The sequence below is a fragment of the Lissotriton helveticus genome, chromosome 7 (assembly GCF_964261635.1).
Source record: "Lissotriton helveticus chromosome 7, aLisHel1.1, whole genome shotgun sequence".
Taxonomy (NCBI): Eukaryota; Metazoa; Chordata; class Amphibia; order Caudata; family Salamandridae; genus Lissotriton; species Lissotriton helveticus.
The window spans coordinates 458,081,343-458,101,900 of NC_136068.1; the positions used below are offsets into that span (position 1 = coordinate 458,081,343).

Below are 20,558 nucleotides of genomic sequence, written 5' to 3' on the forward strand. Positions count from 1 at the left end.
TTCTTCTCTTTCTTCGCTTCTCCAGCAGCAGACATAAGGGCCTTTCCATTCTCTCATTTCCATCTAAGCATTCCGCAGTCTATATTGTGTATCGTGCGAGGACATTAAAGCCTGCTAATCTGTTTTGTTTTACAGTGTTCGGATATGCGACTGGATGGTCCGTTTAGACCTGAAGGACGGTTATCTGACAATAGCCATCTTCCCACCCCACAGGCATTTCTTACAATTCCTACGGAAACCTCAGCTATTCAAAAGCACCTACCTTACTTTTGGTCTATCATCCGCCCCCTGGAGTTTCACCAAACTCATGAGACCGGTGGTTGAACATTTGAGAGCTTGGGAAGTGTGACTGGTCGTCTATCTCAACGATATCCTGATCAATGATCAATGTCCAGTGCGACTGTCCACACATTTGCAGATGACCATAGATCGATCTTCTGGAATCTCTGCTTCATTATCAACACAGAGAAATCCACACTCTGTCCAGAACAGTCCCTGCAGTGCCTGGTGTTTCTCAGACTCAGTCAGAGCCACTCTCAGTCTCCCCTCTCGCAAGCATACCAAGATACGACACAAACTGAGGAGGACATTAGCCAAGTCACCGGTATTACTATGAAAGGTGGCACGTATAGAGGGACTTTTAAACTTCCTCCATCCGGGCCATCTTCATGGGGCCTATCAATTATCAGGCACTACAACGCCTGAATATCGCTCAACTCCAATAGGGTTTTACGTATTGCCAATCCGTTCCACGTTCATCGGAAGCCCGGGAGGAAATGCAGTGGTGGATACACCACATGGAGGCCTGGAATGGTTGGGCGATCTTTGGCTCCCAACCCTATCGGGTGAGAAGAGTCGGATGCCAGCAGGTCACGCTGGGGAGCTAGCTTTAGAGACTTTATTACAGGAGGTAAATGGTCCTTTACAGAACAATCCCTGCATATACATTGTTTGAGTTAATATCAGGATCATTTGCTCTCAAATGTTGGACCAAAGACAAGTTCCAGGGCTCAGTCATTCCGAAAATGGACAACGTTGCGGAGGTCCGTTGTGTCAATCATCTTAGATCTGGCTCACACCCTCTGGGATTTTTTCGATGATCACATCTCGGTGTCAGCGAAGCACCTCCCGGGTCGGTCCAATCAAGTGGTTAACTGGCACTCCCGACACTGGTGGTTTGTCAGCCCGTGGAACCTACGGGGTTTTCAACAGTTTGAGGAGAGGTGGAGCTGTTCTTCATGGATCTCTGTGTTTCATCTGGACTTTCAGCTGCCCAGATATTGCAGTTGGAGGCCAGACCGGATAAAGTGGCCACAGACGCATTTCTCCAGGAGTGGAGCAAGGAGACGTCATGCATATTCCCTTCTTTTGTGAGGATAATTAGTGTATCTGCCCAAGTCTGCATACATTAGGCCGCTCTTGTGTTGGTGATCCCACCGCTCTGGAGGTCTCAAGTCTAGTTTCCAGAGATGATGGAAATTTCTTGGAATTTTCCAATCCCGCGACCCCTTATTTCCAGACCTCCTCCAGGATCCCAAGTACAATCTTCATCCCCTAGTGGTGACAGGTTCCCCCCATGTCGTGACTTTGAGGATTATCGGGAACAATGAAAAGTCCCAGGCATTTCACGAGAGGCTGCCTCCTTACTCACCAGAGAATGGGTGGATAGAACTAACCAGAGATACCGCTCTGCCTGGTCTAGATGGCTAAGTTGGTGTCTCCATCGCCTAGTGGATCCCTTGGGGGCAGATGTTGTCCATGTTCTGAATTATCTGGCGCAGTTAGCCTCCGAGGGTTTGGCCTACAGGTTAGTAAATACAGTTAGGTCGGCTATTTCGGCAGGTCATTTGCCAGTGGAGGGTCACCCAGTTGGAGAACATCCTTTGGGGAGCAAAATCTTGCGGTATCATGTTGTCACTCCCTCCAAAACCCAGATATTCCACCTTGTGGGATTTAAACATGGAATTGAATCTTCTCGGGTCTTGACCTTCTGAATAATATCTGCCCAGAAAGAAATTGTTGGCAAACTGGCAGTGTTGTTGCGCTTGATTTTGTGCAGAAGATTCTTGGATTTTCGAGCATTAGACACAACAGGTAGAGTACTCACCCCTGAAGGGGTAACTTTTCACATTGCTCGCTGAAAAAAAGTGTAATTCAAAATTGGTGTCATATCCTGCTTTCACAGGTGTGCCCAAGTTATGTGTGGTTTGGACGAAAGAACAAGTTACTTGCCTTCGGTAACGATATATCTGTAAGAAACATTAGTAGTGATAGATTCCTTACCTTAGAATTACCCCCAGGCGTCATATTGGATCTGGAAAGTTTTCGTCAGCACTATCCCTGCGCGTCGGCAGGTGGCGGTGTGCGGCCCCACATCCGTCGTTTGCGTCGTGGTCGCCGAGATGACTTCTCGGGCGCTACTTAGATGCCGCCCACGTGCGCCAACGTCTGTTCTGTACACAACTTTCTGAGCCAGTAACACGGAGCCATGCAAGAAACTGACCACTGGTGCATTGAAACTAGGGTCCTGAAAGGGATGACCTTAACCCTAGAAATCAGTTCGCCGAATGGGGAGGATGGGTGGGGCGGTAAGGAATCTATCACTACTAATGTGTCTTACAGATATATTGTTACCGAAGGTAAGTAACTTGTTCATCTGAATAAAAACACATAGTGATAGATTCCTTACCTTAGAATAGAGACCCCAGCAATACCAACCCCGGTGGTGGGTCTGCGAACCAAGATCACACCAGAAAGTCACGGAAAACAGAACAGTCAAAGAAGCCCTCTCTCCGGACTTGGCTGTCCAGGCAATAATGCCAAGTAAATGTGTGCAGTGAGGTCCACGTGGCTGCTTGACAGATGTCTTGCAAGGGGACACCACATCCCAATGCAGTAGCTCGGGTGGAATGAGCACGCAATCCCACCAGAGGTTCCTTTTTAGCCAACGAGTAACCGGCTTTGATACACAAGACGACCCAGCGGGAGATAGTCCTCTTGTGTACCGCCCGACCTTTCTTGGTGCCAACATAACCAACAAAGAGTTGGTCATCCACCCGGAACTGTTGTGTGCGGTTGAGATAAAATGAGAGCGCATTTTTTGGGGCCAGACGTGGAGCATCTCTTCCTCTCTGGAAGGATGCTGAGGTGGAAAAAAGGTGGGCAGGGTAATAGTCGGCCCAATGTGAAAGGCCGAAACAGTTTTTGGCAAAAAGGAAGGACGGGGCCTGAGCACAACCTTGTCCGGATGGACTGATAGGAAAGGAGGCTTACAAGAAAGAGCCTGGAGTTCACTCACTCGCCTAGCGGAGATGATGGCCACCAGGAAGGCAGTTTTCAAAGTCGAGAGACGAAGAGGACAGTTGTGAAGAGGCTCAAAGAGAGTGCACATTAAGTATGTAAGTAGCAGGTTCAAGTCCCACTGAGGCATCAGAAACTGAATAGGAGGAAAAAGGTGTGTAATGCCTTTGAGAAATCTATTTACAACAGGGGACTTGAAAAGAGATGGCTGATCAGGAAGCCTGAGAAAGGCCGAAATAGCAGAAAGATAGCCCTTAATAGTGCCCAGAAGAGACCCCTGTGGGCCAAAGAAAAAGGAGCAGTAAGACTTCAGAAAGAGGGACAGAAAGGGGATCCACAGCCTTTGCTGTGCACCATGCCACAAATTTGTTCCACCTACAGTCGTATACCACTTTAGTGGAGGGACGCCTGGCTGCCAGACTGACACCACAAACTTCAGGAGGCAAGTCGAAAGGAATCAACTGCCGCCGCTAAATCTCCATGCAAAGAGGTGGAGGTTGGACAGGTTCGGGTGGAGGACCGTCCCCTGCTGCTGCGACAGAAGATCCTCCTGAAGAGGCAGTCTGATCGGACTGAGTAGCTCAGGATACAATACTCTTCGAGCTCAGTCCGGAACCACACAGATGACTTGTGCCCGGTTGCGCCTGATCTTTTTCAGCACTCTGGGTAGAAGTGGTATAGGCAGAAACGTATACTACAGACCGCAACTCCACTCGTGACGAAAAGCGTCGCCTAGCGAGTGCTGCCTTGGAATTTCTAACACGCAGAATTGCGGACATTGCACGTTCTCTTCTCTAACCAAGGCTCTCCCCACCACTGAAAGAGACCTTGCACCACCTCCGAGTGAAGACGCCATTCATGATCCATCATGCACTGACGGCTTAATTTGTCCGCCCTGGCATTCAGAGAACCTGCCACATGTTGAAACACCAGGAAAACGCTCTGATGTTCCAGCCTTGTCCAGGGATGCAGAGCCTCCTGACATAGGGTCCATGACCCCACCACTCCCTGTTAGTTGCAGTACCCAATGGCGGTGGTGTTGTCTGTGAACACCTGCACTATTCTTCCCCTTGACAGAGGGAAGGAATGCTTTCAGTGCAAGCCGGATCACCCAAAGCTCCAGAAGGTTGATATGAAGCTTGGTCTCCGCCTCTCCCATGTGGCCGCCCCATCCCTGGAGGGACACATCAGTCACCACTGTAAGCTCCGGTTGGGGAAGGGAGAGGATCTGCCGTCGACCCAATGCCGATTCGTGAGCCACCACTGCAACTGTTGTGCAGTGCCCTCCAAGATCTGGACATGATCGGACAGTTTCCCCTGATGCTGTGCCCAATGGAACTTCAGGTCCCACTGCAGAGCCCACATATGCCATCTGGTATGATCGATCAGCGGGATACAGGAGGCCATGAGGCCCAGCAGCCTCAGAGTCACTCTGACCGAAACCCGGGACAAGAGCTGAAAGACCGGAATCAGAGCCCAGATATCCCAGATTCGCTGTTCAGGAGGATAAACTCAAAACTGCGCCATGTCCAGAACTGCTCGGATAAAGAGGAGCTTCTGAGAGGGAACCAGGTGCGACTTCGGCACGTTGATGGAAAACCCCAGCAAATGCAGGAGGTGGGCCATAGTCTGGAAGTGGGAGACAACTGTCTGGAGAAGACTGAAACCCCTGATCTGGGTAGATGAGCTGCGACCACCGCCATCACTTTCGTGAACACCTGAGGGGCGCTGGTAAGGTCAAAAGGGATCACGGTGAACTGAAAATGCTCGTGGCCTACCATGAACCGAAGGTAACGCCAGTGGGCCAGCAGGACTGGGATGTGGAAATAAGCATCCTGTAAGTCCAGCGCTACCATCCAGTCTTGTGGATCGACAGCAGACAAGACCTGAGCCAGAGTGAGCATCTTGAACTGCTCTTTGTGGAGGAAGCGATTGACGTTCCGGAGGTCTAAGATAGGACGCAGGTCCTTGTCCCAGGCCCAGGCCCTTGTCCTTCTTCGACACCAGAAAGTAGTGGGAATAGCAACCATGACCTACTTCTGGCGTCGGAACGCACTTGATGGCCCCCTTGGCCAAGAGGGCCGCAACTTCCTGCTAAAGAAGCACCAAGTGATCCCCGACATGCGGTGGTACCGAGATGGCATGGCTGGAGGGGTAGTCTCGAAGGGGAGGGATTAGCCCCTCAGTACTTTCTCTAAAACCCACCTGTATGATGTGATGGTGCGCCAATGGGGGAGGTGACGGCGTCCGCGCTGAGATTGTTGCTGCGCAGGCTTGTGGCTCTGCTGCCAACGCTGCGGGGCACCTCTTCCGGTGCCACGAAAGGAGCGAAAAGCAGAAGGCGGGGGAGAGGGGACTGCTGACAGCCCCTAAGGACTTGGCTGTAGCCCGCGAGTCCTTAAACCGCTCCAACGCGCTGCTTTGTCACCGAAGAGGCGACGTCCATCAAAGGGCATGTCCTTAAGTGTGTTTTAGACATCCCCCGAAAGTCTAGTTGTCCTCAACCAGGCGTGGCATCGAACCGCTACCGTCATTGCAATCGATCTGCCCAGTGAGTCGACGTGTCTAGCCCAGAACCAATCCTGAACTTAGCTGCGTCTCTCCCCTCTGCAACAGCCTGGGAGAGAGTTGGCCGGGCCTCCTCCGGACACTGAGGCAGCACTTGCGCCACCGTATCCCACAGAGGGTGGGAATAACGCCCCAAGAGGCATGCGGTGTGCAAGGACCACAGCCCAGAAGTGGCAGAAAATCTTTTTTCCGAACTGATCCAGTTTCTTGGATTCCCTATCCGGTGGTGCGGAAGGGAAGGCTGTCGGGGAAGCAGAGGCTTGGACAACCAAGCTCTCGGGGGTGTTGGGAGAGGATAATGGGGTCACCCGGAGCCAGGCGAAGGCGGCAGGCCACGTTCCTATCCACAGGAGCCCCTGTTGTGGGCCTGGGCCAGGTGCCCAAAAGAACGTCGCAAAGTGCTTAGTTGAAGGGGAGCAGCGGCTCCACAGATGTAGCTGCTGGCTGAAACACTTCTGTCAGGAGGTTAGTCCTGACGGCCACAGTAGGGAGCACGAGGTGTAGTGCCTCGGCCGCCCTACGCAACACCACAGCATAACTAGTGCCCTCATCCGTAGCCACAGTAGGAGGAGACAGCATGCCATGGTATGGTGAGGTATCCAGACCACTGGCTTCCCCCAACTCCTCTGCCCAGTCCTGGTCATCCACGCAATCAGCTGCGAGACGGTCCTCAGACCCCTCCCAGTCCTCCCCTTCCTCCTAAGGCAGCTCCACAGGCCTAAAATAAGGAGCAGGGACATGGGGATAGAAATCCCTGAGCAACTTCGCCAACCCTACGCCGCATCCCCTTTGGGGATGAAACCGTGGGCAACGTCGTCCCGAGGAGCGGGCAACGTCGGAAGTGGTGCTGGTGGTGTCGACGTTGGTGGAGGCGTTAGCAGGTCAACCGGCATCGACTGGGATCCAGGCCTGGATCCATGGAGGTCCTGCGGCACTGAGGCCGAAGCCAGCAGCGACACCGGGGCCAGAGCCGCCGGCGATGGAACGAGAGGACCGAAGGCGCACCAGCGGGTCCCGACGTCCCAAAGAGGCGAGCAATGGCCGACTGGAACTCCTGTATCCGGGTCGGAGTCGCTGACGGACCTGGAAATGGCGGGTAGGCCGGCGGCAACACCACAGGCTCTGCCGGTGCCACGGGGGGGCACCACCCGTACCCTCAGCCCCGTCGCACGACCGGCGAGGAGAAGTCAGAGAACGATGAGGTTTCTTCGACTTCTTGCGTTCGCCTTACCTGACCCAGAGTGCGAAGACTTGGATCCAGAGGATTGATGATGATGACTCCGCGCGCAGTCCCTTGACCTCCCACGGGACTGGGAGCTCGAACGGCACGGAGCCGACTGCCGGGCCTCCAGCAGCTTTCGGGACTGCTCCCGCAAAGACTTCGGCGCCAAGGCCTGGCAGTCGAGGCACGACTTGGGGTCGTGGTAGCGCCCCAGGCAGAAAAGACACACCCGGTGCGGATCCGTCACTGACATCATGCGATGACAATTCTCGCAGGACTTAAAACCGGGCATCTTACCTACATGAGGAGTCGAAGACTTGATGAAAAAATAGAGATAAAAAGCTTCAAAACATCAGTCAAAAAATGACTGGGGGATCCTGCTCTTCCCAGATCTACGCTTGCTGGCGCGGAAAAACAAAGGAACTGACGTCAGCGCACGTGGGCGTCGTCTAAGTAGTGCCCGTGACATCATCACGACGCCAACGACAGACGTGGAGTCGCACCACGCCACCTACCGACGCACAGGGGTTCTACTGATGAAAAATTTTCGGATCCAGTCTGATGCCTGGGGGTAATTCTAGGGTAAGGAATCTATCACTATGTGTTTCTTTCAAATAAGGCTTACGAGGCAGTGACTGAAGACCTGCGTCCTCATGGAATAGGACAACTGTTAATTGCAATTACTAAACCTCATAAGGCAGTTTCTTCCCCTACGATTACCAGAAGGGTCAGATGGATAATGCAAGAAGCAGGTGTTTATGTTTTCCAATTTGGAGCTCACTCAGTGAGGGTGGCCATGGCATCTAAAGCATTTGCTTTGGGTGCTTGATTAGAAGATATCTTCAGTGCGTCAGACTGGTCATAAGAGTCTACCTTTTAAAGTGGTTTTACTTTAAACTAGTTTCAACTCTGGCAACCCAAGTGGTAGAAAAGCTGTTAACTAGCCTAATTCTTGCCTCCGGGTCCTTACATAGAATTAAGAATGTTCTAGCTATCGTAAATGAAAGTTTCAATTCTATTAGGGAGACAGAGGCAAAGATTAGCCCATGGTATCTAAAATTCTTGTTGACTGGCATGTATTTACAATAATGAGGCTTGATATGATCGGTACAATGGGTATTTCATGATTCAGTGGTTAATGTTTTCAATATGTTGAAACTTGTATGTTCTCTTTGTTATTTGCAATCAGAGTTGGAATAGTATGACAGTCAAATTAAATAAGTTTCCCCTTAGGAGCAAAATCCAACAAACAGGAATGAGGCTTGGAAGAGCACACTGTGTTCCCAGGAAGAAAGAGGGCGATGAAGAGTCTCGGCGGCTATTTTGTAGAACTGAGGCATTCTGATTGGACAGTCTAATGTTTAGTCTGACTCGCCCCCCCCCCCCCAGACTCATTGGAAAATTGGAAATGTAGTTTTAAATTCTAATGCAATCAAAGATTTAGAAGGCTGCTAGTGATTCAAGTGTAGAAAGAAAAGCCTAATCCTCGCCTTCGTATCCCTAATAGAATTGAAACTTTCCTTTACAATAGCTAGGACATTTTTCATTCTGGGCATATTTCGGCAAATTAATCTACTTGCAACAATAGTTCTCGGTTACATATATTGTAGAGGTTCATAATATTTAAAACAATGTGCCCAAAAACAGGATATGGAACATTTAGGGAGTATCCTAAAGGTTCCAATTACCACAGCAAAATGAATGAGGAAAATACATTAACCCGCAACAAACCTTCTGCACTACCGAGTCTTGTTAAGTTTAGTATGTAGGTTTCAGTTTTTCCATACTTATGACTGAGGATCCTCATGTGCTGCCTCAAGTAGTTAAAGTATTTAAAAAAAAAAAAAAAAAAGAAGATGATAAATCTCCAACCAATACGAAAGCTGACCTTACAGTTAAGTTGCTCCCTTTTTCTCAATTATGGGAACCTGCCTCAGTTCAACTTTCCCAACATACACTTCTCCACCACATACTGGTGATCTTCCTAAACAACAAGGATATTTTCTAAAGACTGTGCATCTGAGAAAGATATGTATGATATGCAGTGCACAGAGAGTACATAGAACCAGTCTTCCTGCTGTATGGTTGGCTATTCAGGGGCAGGCTGCCCTAAGTCTTGTGTAAAAATGTGTCCTTTCATATATCTCTCACTTCCTAACTGTTTCATCATCTTGGTAACAGAAGAAGTAAAAGAAAGCTTTCTTTTTCAGTCATATGTTTTGGTACTCTTGCCTGTTTTTAAAGAGAGCACTTTGGCCATCATCAGACACATGAACTGAGGTCCCAATCTGCAACTTGCTCTTGACATAAGAATATTCAAGGGATACAGCAGACTAAAATTGTGTCTTTGGATTGATCCTGGACATCAGAGTTCTGTAGTCATAACAAGCTTAGGTCACGCTTCTGGAATGCAGTCCAAACGTAGGTTCTTGGAAAGATGTCACACTAAGACTTCAAGCTCCTGGACAGATGTTAACTTCTGACGTCAGGTTGCTGGAACAATATCATGCACTGCGACATGACTAAGTGAACTTGGTGCTAGATAGACGAAACTAAGGCCCCCTATCCTTTCTAAGAGCATGAAAAAATGGAGTTTTAAAAACACCTGGACTGCAAAAATCACAAAATACACGACATTTTTTAACAAGCTACACCTAGAACCAGTTCTGAAAACATGACAGAAAAGAAGACGCTCTAATGTCATGGAAACGGCTAAGAATGCATGTAATCTGCTCATAGCAGACATATAGGAGACAATAGGAAATTAAATGAAAAAAAGAGTTAGGAACAATGTGGCAAAATAACTATGCAGAGAGGATACAGCTGCAAACCAGCACAGGTTTCATGAAAGGAGCAGTAATACGAGGGTGTTGTTAACTACATTCAAATTGCAACTTTCTAGAAGTTCACAGGGACATTAAAACAACAAAGCTTTTCTTAACAGGACCTCAAGAAAGAAATTCAGAATGTTAAAATGAAAAAACACGTGATGATGAAAGGTTTAATATGAAACAGAGCTAGATTGGTACTTTTATGTTAATCTGGTAGTTTGTGGAATTATATACACAACACTTTGAAGCAATAGACATGTTCGCACAAGTAACTGCAGAAACTAACTTAAACAGTCTTGCTTTATGTATAAGGTTGGGGCTGATGGTGTCAGTTTAGCAGTCCCACCTTTCCATATTAGCACTTCAAGGCAAATGTTTATTTATTTTGTAAAGTGTAGGTTTCATTCAAAAAGGGCTACCACTGTGAAAAGGGGTCCATCACAGAGATGGGCAATCAATGTAACAGGGGCCTACATAGGCTTATTAAGCAACAGGGTTTCTCACTGTATCTCCCAGGTGTATTGTTAGGGTAAGGGGGTTATGATTGTAGAGAATTTCCCCATCTTTAGTTTATAAATGTCTTTTAAGAGATGAGCTCTTTCTATTTACTATAGGAAATCAATTTGGAATATTTTATTGCAGAAAGTAAACAGCTGTGCAAAACAAGGAGGGTCTGATATCAAAGGAATTACATTGTACATAAACAATGGAGGGTGAGATCTTGGGCCTTATCACCTAGAAAATGTTCAAAGAAATAATTTAATATGCTGCATTTGTAAACTGCCACTTTTGAAATGGAAATGCTGTTACTGGCACAGGGTGTCTGTGTGCGTTACTCTATATAAAGGATTGAACCACTGAACACTCCATTAAATGTCTCAAAAACAAATAGCGACTTGTTGGCTTTGCCACTTCTTGTCTGTTTGGGAGCAACAGAAGGCAATGATTGAAGGAAGCGGAACGAAGGTCACTCAAAGTAAGTATAGATTACAATATGTAGGCCTTGAACTACACAAGCGCCATACAGAACAAACCTAAAAACATGCTGGCCTTTCATTTTTATTTCTTTACGAAGAACAAAGCATGTTCCTTTCCATTAACGCAGAGTATGATCCCTTCAAGAACCACACCTTTCTAAAACTGAAAAGGGTATTAGTAAGGGATTTATTTTAACTTTTGCTTCCCTCTCAAACCTTTAAACAGACCCATTTTATTTGGTAGTAAAAAGTAAATTTCACAACTTTGCTCCTGCTTCAGTAATAGCACAGAATGTATATAATTTTCTTTGGCATCTAAAAACGTGTGCAGCTTTATTCGGTTAACAGAAAGAAATGTGCGGAGTTTTTTTTTTAATTAACAGGAAATATGTGATGTGTGCTCTAAATTCAGTCACTGAAAGGATCAAACACTGGCCTGGCCTGGTAATAGAAAAGAATGAGAACTGAGAAGACGTCAACAGCCTTTCTCCACAGCCCAACAGTTTAAAAGTTAACCGTAGTCCATACACTGTTTGAAGGTTTTCTAGGAGAATGGGCTTTTCGACAGCACATCTTTAGGCTTAGTTTCACAATAATACCGTTTATTTGCAAAAGAAACCTCCAACCAATCTTTTAAAATCAGTGGTTTACCCCACCGCAAAAAGTATAAGAACTCTAACACACTGGGTAATCCACACCCCTAAATTTCCCGTTCCCCGCCTGCTCCCTCAATTAAAAACTGTCATTGGATGATTTTTGTTTCTGCCTCCAAGGCATGGCAGGAGCTATTAACGATATAAGCTGTGTTTGTCCTGCAGAACAAACCACAGCTGTGAGGACGTGAAATAAGAGGTAATCAGACAAGAATGCTTACAATCTCAACATCTTTTCTAGAAGACATAATCTACCAAGGGTGTAACGGTAAATTGTCTCCAGGTGTTATTTCATCCATTTTGTAGCTACTGCATTTTAATACCCACAAATAATTGGAATAGACAAAATCTGATCCTTGACCACTAACCATCACATTCTGGATAATGGCTGTTGTAGGTTGTGATGTCCTTGGACATGCAACTGACATCACCGCTCAATGCCACCTAATTGTACTGCAGACTCGCTGCTGCACATATACAGGTTATGGGATGGAGTCAGAATTTATTAAATACCTCTCATCCTCAAACTCATCAACCTCCCCTTACTTCATTCAGAATGCCATGTACCAGACACGACCCACTGCTTTGCCAAAGCATCAGACTATTCAGTGTTGAAGGCCATAAATGACAGGATCCGGGGCTGGAAATAGAGGTAAGAAAACAAACGTGGACTTTGGAAGCAGGGCATGATTTTGGTCTAGAGGAATTAAGAGTGCCACTAGATTAGCCTTTTCCTCTGCAATTAATGATTACGAAACATGGGTGTAATTTCCATGTCCAGAAGTCATGTTGGTGAACAATTCCCACAATGTGGCCTGCCAACCTTAAGAAAGACATTAATATGGCACAATTTTGACCGGAGGTCAAAAAAACACACTGGGAATGGAGGATCGTGTTAGGTCAGTTGGGTACTGTGCACCTAATTAGCTACCTAGATTCCGGGGCAACTCCATTTAAAATCAACTTTTCCATTCTGCATCTGCTACATCAGAGGATACTGCAGCATTACATGCACCAACAAAATAAGCCAATCAAATGCAGAGTTAATGAGGCTGACAAGAGGCCAATATGGAATGATGCAATTTTAGGAACATTAAAGAACGCAGCTGGATTCCTATAACTCCTATTAACAAAATTGTCAATGCAAGTAATACTGTGCAAAATACTATCAATTTAATATTTGAAGAAAGTAAGAAGGCAGTTTTATCGGAGCTGGGGAGAAAACCATTCATTTAACTTGGGCTGCACTGGATGAAAAGCTCCAAAGCATACAGATATATCCCTCTTTAAGTCTTGGGATGGGCCTCAATAGTAAGGTCTTGTCAACTACCTTCCCAAAGGGCACTCAAAATTGACACGATGGATAAAGTTTACACCTCTCTAGTACTGTTAACACTCTTAGTCCTGAACTCCATTCATTCACAATGTGCAAAATATTTCCATGGCGTGACTGGTACCAGAACAGTGCCAAAGCAATTTATGTAATTAGGGTTTAGGAGTGTACACACATTTCTCTAAAGTGTTTAGTACTAGACCTCTGGATTTTATATTCTGATTTCCATTCCTTAATGACCAGCCAATATTTAGCTATAACGTACTGTAAACTGTTGGCTGAAGGGAGTTTACAATAATGAAGACAAGAGTTTATGAGATGTAACCTCTTTGAATTAGGTCCCAACTCCCTCCACTTTCAATGTCTGGACTATATAGCAAAACATAAAGGATGGGAGGACAGAGAAATGAGGCAAACACGAGATTTCCTTGATTGACTAGTTCATATGAATGCCAAAAGTGATGGTGCCCTCCTGACAGAACTTCAGATATCTTCAACGTTAATGTTATGCAAGTGCCCCTCTTCTATGGTGGGTTCTTGCAGAAGGTGTGCATGGATAACAGGAGGCAAGAAGGATATGTCAGAAGTAAGATCCAAGTTTGATTTAGAAATAAATCAAAAAGGAGGTCCTTGGGGATTGTGGCACTGTGGGAGTGCTAGTGCTTTTAAAGCACAACCTATCCATGTAAGTATATGCTCGCTCTGATGCTATTGAAACCTGCAGGTAAAAAACACGACAAGCTGCAGTAATAGGCCCTAAAATAGTGGCTTTGTTAACATTTAAAAAAACATTCAAATTCTGCTATGACTTTGGCCAATTAAAGGGACAAAAATGTACTCAAGCATAAGCTGCAATAGACCAGCCTAAAGGCACAAACAGCAGCAAGCCACTGTTGCAGCTACAAGCCGGACTGTCAGTGTGGACAATGTAAGGAGCACAAGGAATACATCTTGTTCCCTCTTCAAAGGAATAAAAAACAAAGCCATTTGCACCATGTGTTCTTGGAGGCTTCCTTGCTAGATACAATGACATTAAAGTCCTCATCAGTGAGCAGGTTGAAGTGATTTAAAAGCTAGATAGATAATAGACCTTTGAAAGGAATTGATGGAGTGAAAGCCCATCCTTCTCACTTTAAGAGTATGTCATTAAGTGCGGACAGAATATACTTGCCCGTGTCTGTTTAATGAATGGCAAAGCAATGTAGTCATGCATCCAGGTTCCTTTTTCCATACTCACTACACCGGACAATACAGAGGACTCTGTATCTGATCACAGATCACTACTTCGTGGATGGCTTCATGATAAGGAACTAGGGGCTTCACAGTAATGACAAGGAGCAAACAGCTGTGTCATGACCAGAGATTACAGCACCATGGTTCATTTTTTCAAAGAACTGGCATTGTAGACTAATTGTTGGACAGGGCCTGCACATGTGCAACAGTAACCAACTAAATATTTCTAATAATGATTTAGGATCAGCCTCTTTAGAACAAAGAAACATGAGGAGAGAATTTCAATTCTTCTATACACATCAACCTTGGGTTGCTATTTAGCACCTATCTCATGTGGACAGCTCAATCAATTAGTGATACCAAAATGGTCATAAAAATGTCTATTTCAGTAATTAAAGGGAGAACGTTCTTGTCAACCCAAAGTGGACACGATAGTGAAAAATGCTAATTATTATAGCAAATTATACCGCATATCCAGCTTTAGTTTCACACAGAGACCTTGTAAACATGGCCAGCACAAGAGTGTGTGTGTGTGTGGGTGTGCGTATACATATATATATATATATATATATATATATATATATATATATATATATATATATATATATATATATATATATATATATACACATATATACACACACACACACACCCACACACAATTTCCTACATCTCAACAACCAAAACCACAAGTCTTAGCTGTACAATATCCTCCCTGTCAGGCCTACAACCTCTAGAAGCACCACCAGAAACTAGGAATCAATAGAGACTCAAGTGTGTTATACCATTTCTTCCATAGCATATTTTAATACAACTTGCCAACTATTCAATATAAAGGCCAACTAGTCAATATAAAGATACCCACCTCTGCACATACACTTTAGAATTTGTGTTGATTTATCTATGACAAAAGAATAATGTTTTAGCTACAGGTAATTTGAAGACTGGCTGATCGCCAGGGACCAGGTTAAAATCATCAAATTGCATAAGATTAAGTAAAGCCAGGATCCAACTGGTGTTTTTGATGTACACTGTACTGTAGGTTACAAACAGCATACCACCACAGATCATAACCAAACTGCTGAGGTAATAACATGAGGTCAATGCTGGTTATCTTTGAGTTGCTTATGGTTAATATTTTATGGATTTGTGCTGCCATTTAGTCATGAGGTGAGCATGGGGGCATTACGATTTTGCATTTGATTGTGCTGGCCATGACTAAGACATTCCAGGAAAGGTGCTGTTGACTTGCGCAATCTTGTATCCCTCTTCAGAGCTGAGGAGAAATTCTTGCCTCATCTCTGCTGGAAGGATGTCTGCCTCGCTCTGCTATACTTGGCTAGAATTGTATAGGAGGTGACTTCCCTGAGTAGCACTGCAGTTCAGATGGACTGACCTATTGTATTTCTGACTATTAATGCGGTTTATAAACACCAAGATAGAAAGGTAAAAATTGTGGTTTTGAGCTGTGGCCAGGGTTGCATATTAATTCAGAAGAATGGGCCTTAGATTTACATAAGAATGCAACATAAATAACAGGATCATATTTAGTGGGAGAAAGGAATTATTACACTTTAACATTTTGTTCTAAACCTCAATGGCAACTTGAGTTTCTTACCAGCAGAAAAGTCCCTTTTACCTCAGCAATAAGGGTCAATGTCTAAAAGATGATTAGTAGAATCAGGATTTGTAAAGGTTTCATAGGTGAGTAGCATTCAACTCTATGAACTGTAACAGAGCTTGTGAAAAGGACACAAGGCAGATATTTCAGTGCAACTTGAAATCAGGCAATGGAATTCCATCTCAGAGGAAATGCAGTCCATTAAAAAAGGTGGCTTTTGCTGAAGTAGAATGCAGAGATACATTAACAGACTGGAAATTAAAACACTAGTGATTTAAATAATAATTCCAGTCCACACAAATCAGGAGAAAACGACTTAATAGAGGGCAAGGTCTATGCGAGTATGTGCATGCACCCACAAGAACTGCCACAAATAATCATGGCAAATTACGGACAACAGTCACATCAGGTAGCATATCACGCAATGGGAGAGGAGGGACCTGGATACTAGATAACATCATAAAGTGGGCACATTTAATAAAGATGTCAAAAATACATCTTAATTTGTTAAGGCGCTCCAAAATGCTTTGCTTTTCATTCACAGTATACTGCTGTGTGTGACATCTATCCAACATCCAACTTTCGTTAACGCAGCGCTATAAAACAAAATTTCACATGGACTAAAAATTAAAAGACACATTCAATCATATTGTGCGCACACACACACACACACACACACAAACAACACTTTGGTTTCATTAATCACTGGGCAGGGGAGCTGCTCCTTCAAAGAGGGGGCTCGAAGCCCAGACTCAGGCTTGGGTGGTGAGCAGCAGCAGATCTGTGGGCACAATGGCAAACAGGGGCACACTGGGATGTAAACATGAGAGTTAAGAAAGAGGACGACATTGTTTTCATGGATAGAAACTTGATCCTGCACCTAAAATTAACAAAATAAAGACTCCGTCCTAATGAACCGAAGTGGATAACATCTCATAAAGTCAACTAAGGCTTTTACTGACCACACACCCAATCTAGTATTTCACTCATGGGCTCAAAAGGCCAGCACTCCAATACTGAATGTATAGTAATAACAGTTCAGATAATTTGGACCGCATTGGCGTGACCTGCTCTCATCTCCACGGAGCAGGGTAGGACCTCCTTGAGGCAGTGTGCCGGGCACTGACTCTACGGACCAAACGGGCTCGCTGCTTGGACCTTGCAAGTCGCTGTTCCCGACTCAGCAGACGTGGGATGCGGCTGGGTCGCTCCTCCCTCAAGAGGCGCATGCCTTTCAAGTAGAGCAGTGCGGTGCATGGCAGTTTAGCACTAAGGTCTCGGGCCAGAGCTACGAGCCATTGATTCAACCGGCGAACCAGTCTGGCCACCGGGGATACTGCAGTTATCCAGAAGCACCTCCAGCGGCCTCCATGTAGAGCCTCCCGTTGCGAGCCACGGGCTAGGATGGGAATACGACTACGGAATCCACCCTTGAAGGTTTTGGGGAACAGATAGAAGAGCCTCTTCTCATTGACCACTCCCAAGCGCTGCAATGTCTGAAAGACTGGTTGGGGGAGGCGGAAGAGGACCCGGATCCAGATGCGGGAAGCCCGTTTAGGTAGTGATCGTAGGCAATCTTTGGCAGGCTGGAAAACGAGCACGATTAATAAATAAAGGGACAGGAAGAGGTAGGGGGCAGTGAAGAAGTGGGCTGCTATGAGAATGACAGGGACATAGTAGAGGTACAGGCGATAGCTCAGGCCCAGGATTGTAAAACAGCTAAAGACTTTGGCAATAAGGATAAAAACTGAAGCAGAAACAAAAAAGACACTGTGAACAAGGACGTAGGTCACGACCAAGCACACAACCACCATCTCGGAAGCTACGAGTAAGGCATTGAGGCGAGACTCTGTCCCCTTCTGAGCCAGTGTCAGGAGTGTCACCAGAAGGAAGAGGATGAGTACAAAGTTAGGGTAGGCTGCAACTAAGAAGGCCAATGCCCCACACACCATATGGGAGAAGATGGCTGGCAGGGATGACATATGTTGGGCCAAGAATGGGGGGATACTCTGTTCTACAAAGCCAATGTCTTCAATGTCTGGAAGCTCTAGTCCTTCCTCGTAGCCAACAGGGAATTCATGCATGACTTTGTTTGGCAAACCAGACACTTCGTGCTCAATCAGGAGTGCCCTTCCTCCCAAGGCCTCCCAAGACTGTAGCTCAAAGTATGGTGCATCTGAGGGGCAGCCATCAGCCGCCCCCCTGAGAGTCTCGTCCAAGTGAGCATCCCCCATTGCCCCCTCTTCCTCAATACGGTCGAGGGAGGATGGTTCCATCAGCGTCACTTGGTCGAGGTCCTCATCTAAGCTGCTAAGGCTGATGCAATCCAAATTGTACAGCTCTGTGTCGTCCTCCTCTTCCTCCTCGCAGCTCTGCTTTTGACTGTCTACATCTTCCACATAGAGTTCTCCCTCCTCCTGAGACTCCCCCACCGCGTTTGAGTCCCCCCGGGGACCTACTTTCAAGCTCTTCGGTTGCTGGCGTATCTCCATGGCATGCTTCTGACGTAATTCTTGCTCCCGCCGCTTGTTGTACTCCAGTTGGTTCCCGAGTTCGGTCTGGTGTTGCAAGCGAGTGAGTTCACTGCGGGTGCGCTGCACTGTGTGCAGATGCCGGAACTCTAGTTCTTGTGTTGACTCGTGCTGCCTCAGCAGCATAGCACACTCCAAGTCTTTCTGTGTTTGCTTCTTGTTCAAGTCCTGCAGTAAGAAAGAGAAAAGTGCAGGTAAGAAAAAAGATGGGCAAGGCAGCCGGAAAGGCCATTCAAAGGGGATGAGAGTTAACAAAGAAAAGCTAAGTGCATGTAGTTTCTTGTTAAATCCTACAGAGGGTTACAAAGAGAGAAAGATGATTATGGATAGGATCAAAATAAAGTTTTCTAATGCAAAAAATGAGAAGAGCAATAGGTTTGCATTACTGGTTTTGAATAAATACACGAGAAACTGCATGCTCTGCAAGAGAAATGTATTAACTAATTTTATTTTTGGTATTTTATTTTGCAATAATTTACTGAGCGTGCATAGAAAGGATTAATGTGCAACAAATCTGAAATTGTAAGCATTTTACTCTTGGGATACAATTGATTTGTGAAATTTGATGTTTTCCTCTTTAAAAGCTCTAAAATAAATGCTGAACCCTCTTACCTCTTCATATCTGCTGTGTCAACCAGTGCCATGTTTTCCTCCAGAGTACCTAAACTGTTTTCTACTATATTTCAAGCAAAATAAGTGGGTCACCTCCAAACACTGTAGCTTTACTGCACGTGGGCCCACTATTAACCCACTTGTCTGCACATTCCTATTAATGCTCAATTAATGCACACATATGTGTGAGAAATGCTTGAACCAATAACCCACCTGATTGCAAAACCAGAATATTTTTTCATATTGCTAGACAAATAAGAAAACAAGTTACTTACCTGTAACTACAACAGTTATCCAGTATTGGTATCTTTCATAGATTCACATGCCTGAATCATTCCCCGTCACCGAGGAGGGAGTCCCACGGTAAATATAAAAGTAGTGCCAAAGGTAAACAATAGTAGTAGGCCCCAAAGAAAAGGCCTGAGGCCTATATCTTAGTAGTCCATCTACCTCATTAGGCTAAAAGGAACAACAAGCATTTACAATGCAATGGTCTCGGCAATATTATAGGTAGAGCTATTTGTATTTTTTTTTTAACGCTAAATAAATGGCATATTAATTGCAGTTTGGCTAAAAGGAACAAAAAATGGTCCCCACCAATCAGCACCCTCTAGAACACTCAGCAGAGCCAGTTCTCCTCAGATTTTGTTAGCACAAGTGGGAAATAAGTATCCCAAAACATAGAGAACTGACTCTCCGGGGAGGAGAGTAGGTGCAGCGGAATCTATGAAATATACCAATACTGTATAACTGTAGTTACAGGTAAGTAACTTGTTTTCTTATCCAATATTGGGGTATCTTTCATAGATTCACATGCCTGAATCAGAGTAGCAAGCAGAATACAAAGTATACAGTCGGTTGCGGATGGCGGGAGACTAGTGCTGATAAACTCCCAATAGCATCCATAAATTGTTAACAAAAGGTATAATAAAACCAACTTTCAAGATTGAAAAGCATGACCCATACTTAGGTAAATGAAACATGCATAGTAATCTCACTATATGGATATGTAAGCTATAATGCACATATTATATACATCAAAACATGTTATAATTGCGGGAAATTGTATGTATCATGAATAAACAAACATATGTAGTAATTAAAAGACCAAAAAGGTACCTGATCTGATCTCAAAGGAAAAGATGGCATAGGACAGCCTGTCCAACCGCTGCATCCACCTGATGTGTAGATTAAAAGGCAGTAATGTCTCGTGAAAGTGTGGACATTCTTCCATGTCGCAGCACGACAGATATTTTCTAGAGACGCTCCAGCAAACAATGCTGTAGACGCTGCCACAGTTCTTGTGGATTGGGCCTTGACTCTCCTTAGCAATGGCCTGTTAGTCTTGTCATGGCAGAAATGGATTGTAGATGCTATCCATTTGGCAATTGTGGTTTTCGTGACTGCAGTTCCCAGAGCAGCTTGTCCGTAAACCACAAACAACTGGTTGAATTTTCTACAGCTCCTTGTTCTTTGTAGGTAGAACTTTAAACATCTTTTAATATCCAGAGAATGTAAGGTTCTTTCCGCTGGTGTAGACGGGTTTGGGAAGTCCGTAATCTCACCGTTTCATTGAGGTGAAACTGACGGCACTTTAGGTATAAATGTAGGATTAGTCCGGAAGGTCACAATCCTGAGTGAAATGTAGAAATGGTTCCTTTATCGTGAAGGCTTTAA

General features: G+C 45.3%; 1 protein-coding gene across 3 annotated transcripts in view; it reads right to left on the bottom strand.

The window, feature by feature from the left end:
* Positions 1–20,558, bottom strand: part of TAOK2 (TAO kinase 2) — a 934,333-nt gene that overhangs the window by 94,574 nt on the left and 819,201 nt on the right. For 2 of the 3 annotated variants that reach the window (XM_078652406.1, XM_078652407.1), the window contains exon 20: positions 14,905–18,437. In XM_078652406.1, coding sequence (XP_078508532.1) covers positions 16,812–18,437 — 1,626 coding nt within the window. In that variant the 3' untranslated portion in view covers positions 14,905–16,811. Of the gene's footprint in view, positions 1–14,904; positions 18,438–20,558 lie in introns of those variants that run through there. The other variant, XM_078652408.1, reaches the window with a different exon arrangement.